General features: G+C 46.9%; 1 protein-coding gene across 1 annotated transcript in view; it reads right to left on the bottom strand.

Moving 5' to 3' along the window:
* Positions 1 to 494: 494 nt before the first annotated feature.
* EDARADD (EDAR associated via death domain) overlaps positions 495 to 6,000 on the bottom strand; it is a 53,890-nt gene continuing 48,384 nt past the window's right edge. Inside the window, exon 6 of the mRNA XM_069484709.1 lies at positions 495 to 1,786. Within this exon, the coding sequence (XP_069340810.1) occupies positions 1,404 to 1,786 (383 nt within the window). The 3' untranslated portion in view covers positions 495 to 1,403. The remainder of the gene's footprint in view (positions 1,787 to 6,000) is intronic.

Here is a 6,000-nt window from a genome sequence, read left to right as displayed (position 1 = left end):
CAAACCCTCCCGTCTCCCCTATGTTCCCTTCCCCCATACCATCAAATGAAAACATTAGATAGTCTTTGACACAGATTTTTCATTTGGTTTAAAATTCTTTAAAATTTGGATTTGGGCCGGGCGCGGTGGCTCACGCCTGTAATCCTAGCACTCTGGGAGGCCGAGGTGGGCGGATCGTTTGAGCTCAGGAGTTCGAGACCAGCCTGAGCAAGAGCGAGACCCCGTCTCTACTAAAAATAGAAAGAAATTATATGGACAGCTAAAAATATATAGAGAAAAAATTAGCCGGGCATGGTGGCACATGCCTGTAGTCCCAGCTACTCGGGAGGCTGAGGCAGGAGGATCGCTTGAGCTCAGGAGTTTGAGGTTGCTGTGAGCTAGGCTGATGCCACGGCACTCACTCTAGCCTGGGCAACAGAGTGAGACTCTGTCTCAAAAAAAAACAAAAAAACAATAAAATTTGGATTTGACCCTCTCAGCAACAACAGAACGATTCTTCCTTCTTGGCTAAACTGCTGCGTAGTGTCAAAAAGTTCTGTCGGAAGCTGGGACAGTAGGTGCCGGAGCTGGTACATTTCACCAATGGGCCATGGGATTTGTATTGATTTCTTAACTGAGTTTGATCTCAGGAGTGAAGCACTCTGTACTAAATTGATTTTTTAAAAAGTCCTGGGTAACAAAAGGGCGTTTTGAGTAATTCTCTTGGTCAAACACCACTCCCATGGCCATTATCACCCCACTAGTTCCTGACTCTGTCCTCCCCATAGCCATCCATTTTTGTATTTCTTTTCAAAATACTCGAGCAAATGACATTGTGGGTAGTCCACAGATTATAACAAGGATTTGAATAAAAAAGGCAGCACGTATGTTCTGGAAGGTATTGTCACGTAATACCAGCATCTTATTAATTCACCGAAGCACTTTATCACAAAAAAAGTAACAAACCGACAAAACAGGGTAATTTCTCCTTGTTGTTTCCTTCTACGCCATGGGAATGCCACTGATCACGAAGGATGTGACATAGGACGATGCATGTGTGTCCGGGGCCATGAATGGTCCCAGGTCCGACCGACATCCTCAGCAGGATTCAAGGGAGAGGATAATTTTATTTTGATCATGGCACGAATCTATTCTGATTATAGGCCTCGGCCCCTCTGTGAGCCTACAAAATATTTTTTTTGCCAACTCCAGATTCAAATATTAAATTAAAACAGATGTGCAAAAATAAACAAGTATCCGCCACCAAAACAAACCCGACCCCTCCACAAAACCATCAGCTTTGGGGAAAACCAGTGTCCACCGTTCCACGTCCTCACCCTAAACTCTTAGCACAGATCCCCATTCCTCCTCGACCTGCGGTGGTTTCGATGTCCAGGGAGGCTACAGAAGGAAGGAGCGGAGCTCTAGAAGTGCCTGGGGTGGTCTCCACGCCCCCTCTTGGGCCACTCCTCGTCCACCCACCTGCGCAGAACCTTCTCCACGTCGGCCCTGTGGTACAGCCTGCAGAGCTCCACCAGCTGGCCCACTGTCCGCTGGCTGTTCCGCAGCAGGAACTCCAAGGTGGGGCTCTGCGGCCTCTGCTCCAGGAAACACAGCTCGTCGTAGGCCATGCCCCACTTGCTTGCAAAATTCCTCCAGTTCTTCACCGTGGGGTGACACGGATCCAGCTTTATCCTGATCACATCTAGTAAGTCCTGATCATTGAGCAAGTCACTTATGGTGGGAGCCCGGAGCGAGCAGGAGGAACAGGTGCAGTTTTCTTTGCAAGACTTGTCCTTGCTGACGTCTACAGGAAGAAACAATACGGTGCACACGTCAACGAGAGGCTTAACACACGTGTTCATTTCTCACATCCTTTATTTTCCTGCTGAATTGTCAACGGCGTTCGGTCTGAGTGTAACATAGCCTCTCCTACAGAGGACTTTTTCAGAATCCTCATTTCTAATAACGTGTTATTCTTTACAGCCAAGGACGGGTTGCTTTGCCAGAAGCACTCGCCAGATTTTATAAAGCCAGTTTCCCTTTTTCTGCGAGATTCCCTGTGGCTTACAGTGTGCATTTGGGACACTGCTGGCCAGAATGGGGACCAGAGCTCTGTCTGTGAGCAGATCGCCGGTCCAGCAGGGGTCACAGTCCCCCGTGCACGCGAGTCACCCGCCTACACTTGCAGCACGCACTTTGCAAGTCACCAGTCAGCCCTGACAGCTTCCTAACGCCACACACAGCGTGGCAGGGTGTCAGGGACTGCACAGTGCTTTCAAAGGTCTTTTTAAAACACACACACGCAAAAATGAAAACTGGAATATCCACTCCGTATACATATCTGAACAGGACTGATCCTTGAGAGTGCCAGAAAACGTACTGCTGAAATTTATGGCCACCTTATCATTCCTGGGTGCCTTTATCTGTGCTTTCTTCACCCCCGGGGCTCCCTTTGAAGTGGAGCCAGCACCCTGGGGTGTGTGCCGTGACAGAGAAACATGCAGGGAATGGCAGGCAGGCGTTTCAGCCTGGCCTCCTGGAGAAGAGCACGCTCCCAGCCCAGCCATCCCTCTTGCTGAGTCTTACAGATCCAGGCGTCTTAAGCCTCATTTGCTTACTAGGAGGATGAAGTCAGTAGGGAAGAGGTGTTGGCAAGTCACTTAAAGTATTAAGCGACAACTACACAACACGGCAAATTAAACGGCTTAAATTCTGCAACAACACCGAGTCTCATGAGTCCTCTGAATTTGGATTTTAACAGCCAAAGGCTACTCTAGAGATCACCGGCTTGGAAAATTCTGGGGGAAGTGACGATGACTTTTAGTACCTTGTGATATTACATTGAGTTGTGGCCTTCTCAATTTAGGAAAGGATTTGGACAGAGGGAGTCACTTTGGTGTTCATAAAGTTGAGAACCAGCAAGTTCAAATTAAAAGGTCACAAAACAAGAGCCACGAGAATTATCCTCCTACTCTTTTACCTACTAATGTGACTTCTGGGAATCCGCCTAAGGAGATAATCCAAAAAAAAAAAAAAATATATATATATATATATATATATGAGAATATTTTTATTACAGTGTTTATTTACATTATCAGTTTTTTTTTACAGATAGGGTCTTGCTATATTGCCCAGGCTGGTCTCAAACTTCTATCCTCAAGCAATCCTCCTGTCTCAGCTTCCAAAAGAGCTAGAAGTGCAAGCATGAGCTAGCATGCCAGGTTTCCAGTATCTGTTTTTTAAAAACAAATGCCTAAAGTTAGGGGGACAAGTGAAATAAATTATTATACTACTTGCTGGAATATTATTTAAGTAATTATGAAGACTGCATAGCAACCTAGAAAATGCAATGTTAAGTGAAAAATGCAAGATAGAAAGAATGTATGTATTCTACGATTAGAACCATGTGAAAATGCAAGTTAGTATTACTATGGGGGGAAACAGACAAATAGTAATAGCTACTTATCAATGAAGCATCCTTCCTCTTTTCCAAGTTGTGATTATACTTCTGAGTCTACCCTTTCCTCTCTTCTCCGTGGTGTGTTTCATCAAGTGGCTCCTTTCTTTCCTCTCACCTTCAGCCGCCCATCTGTACTGCTTCCCTCTCCTTTATCTACAAATAGGTATAGGTATCCTCTGTCCTAAAAAATAAGAACCTCAAACTACCCCCTTCTGGTTTTATAACTCACTTGCTGAAGCTACTTTCTCTTTTTCCTCTCTAATTCACCATTCAACTTCTAGAATGAGAATTCAAACCCTGCCGCCTCCATGCCTCACCATGCTCTTCATCTTCATCTTCCTTGGCTTCCAGCAGCATATCTGACCCAGCCCAGTTCCCACCCAACTTTGAGGAGACTGGACCCGGTTCTCTGTACCCCAGCCGCTGGCTGGAGTCCAGTTCTGATTGGGCAGAAAAAGTCCCTCTCCCGGGAGCCCTCTCTCCGATCGCCACATGGCTGGCTTCTTTGCATTGTTCAGGTCTCGGTGCCCCTCTTAGCTAGAGTGGCACCTCCCCCCTGCCAGCCCCAGCCCCAGGCCCCTTGCCTGCTATCCTCGAGGCACCTACCGCCCTATGAAAGTACTTGTTTTGTGTGTATTGTCTGTCTTTCCCAACTGGAATAGAAGCTCCAAGAGGAAAATGACTTTAATCTCTGATGTCACCGCTGTATGCCGGAGACACAACTGGTACTCAAGAAATATCTGTTGAATAAATCAAATGAATGAAGACTGTGATATAAACAAATAGTCAAATTAGAAACCTCTGGGCAGCCCATGAAAAGCTATCTAGAAATTTTCAAACCAACTGACACTTTTTGTTTTTTTGTTTTTTTTTTTTATGAGAGAGGATCTCACTCTGTCACCCAGGCTGGAGTGTGGTGGCGTCATCATAGCTCCCTGCAGCCTTGAACTGCTGGGTGCAAGCGATTCTCCCAACTCAGTCTCTCGAGTAGCTGGGACTTACAGGCATGAGTCACCAAGCTGGGCTAAATTTAAAAATTTTTTAAGAGACGGGGTCTCATACCCCCGGCCTCAAGAGATCCTCGCGCCTCAGCCTCCCAAAGCGCTGGGATTACAGCATGAGCCACCGCACCTGGCCCCAACTGACACTTTTTGTTCAGTGCCAACAGAGCATATACACACAGGGGTGATGAAAGATTCCTGGTTGCTATGGAGAAGGAGTGCGCTGTGTACCGTGGAGATTAACAGCACGAGCTTTCGAGGCGGCCAACCCCTTGCAGATGTGTGACTTGGACAGGTTACTGAGCTTGCTAAGCCCGCATCTCACTCTCCGAACGGGGATAATGACACCTCTCTCACAGAGTGGCTGTGAGGATTAAATGAGATAATCCCTCAGAGCTCCCTCCTAGCACATGGTAAGCAGGCAGCAACGAATGGAATGGCCATGGGTGAGTGTTAATAACCAACAGCCTTTTGAAAAGCAGCAGTTCTCAACCTGGGCAGCCGGATGTAAACCCATCCCCACCTGGGGAGAAATTTGCAAAACCCCGATATCTGGTCCCACCCTCGGAGATCCTTATTATTATTATTATTATTATTTTTGGAGATCCTTATTTAATTAGTCTGGGGTGCAGGCAGGACATGGGGATTTTTTAAAAGCTCCTCCGGGACTTCTAATGTGCAGCCAGGATTGAGAACCACTGCCTGCCTTAAAGACATTCGACGGAATAAGTACTAAGTACTTAGTCGGGACGGCCTGCCAAAGTCAGAGTTTGGAATTACAACCACTTCTCTTTGGGAGACATTGTCTCTGTTGGGTGATTAAGAATTCTCGGATACACCATGTTTCCCTACACTCACAAGCAGATGAGTGGGTTTTGCTACGGGGCATTTTCTCTCCCTCTCTGCTTCCTCTTCATCCTTTCTCACAGATACATTTTTGCGGGGGTAGAGACAGGATCTCACTATGTTGCCCAGGCTGGTCTCGAACTCCTGGCCTCAAGCGATCCTCCGGCCTTGGGTTCCCAAAGTGCTGGGATTACAGGCATGAGCCACAGTACATGGCCAACACCATACATTATAACTGTAAAGAAGAGTTCAGCAATCAAGCATGCTCATTGATGTCATTTCAAACGATTGCAGGCCAGGCGTGGTGGCCCATGCCTGTAATGCTAGCACTTTGGGGAGGCTGAGGTGGGATGATTGCTTGTGGCCAGGAGTTTGAGACCAGCCTGAGTAACATAGCGAGACCCCATCTCTACAAAAAATAGAAAACTTAGCTGGGCGTGGTGGTGCCTGACTATAGTCCCAGCTACCTGAAAGGGTGAGGCAGGAGGATCGCTTGAGCCCAAGCGTTTGAGGTTGCAGTGAGCTTGGATGATGCCACTGCACTCTAGCTACCCCAGGCAACAGAGTCAGACCCTGTCTCAAAGGAAAAAAAAGTAAGAGAGGGCTAATGTCCAGTGGTGCCATGTCTAGCTCTTAAGTATGGGGCTGGCAGGTTATAAAATACCGGTCAATTAACAGTTAATTGTGAACTGGAACAAGATTCAGAATTCA

This window comes from Eulemur rufifrons, chromosome 11 (assembly GCF_041146395.1).
Source record: "Eulemur rufifrons isolate Redbay chromosome 11, OSU_ERuf_1, whole genome shotgun sequence".
In the NCBI taxonomy this organism is placed as follows: Eukaryota; Metazoa; Chordata; class Mammalia; order Primates; family Lemuridae; genus Eulemur; species Eulemur rufifrons.
This window is presented reverse-complemented; position numbering and strand designations above follow the sequence as displayed.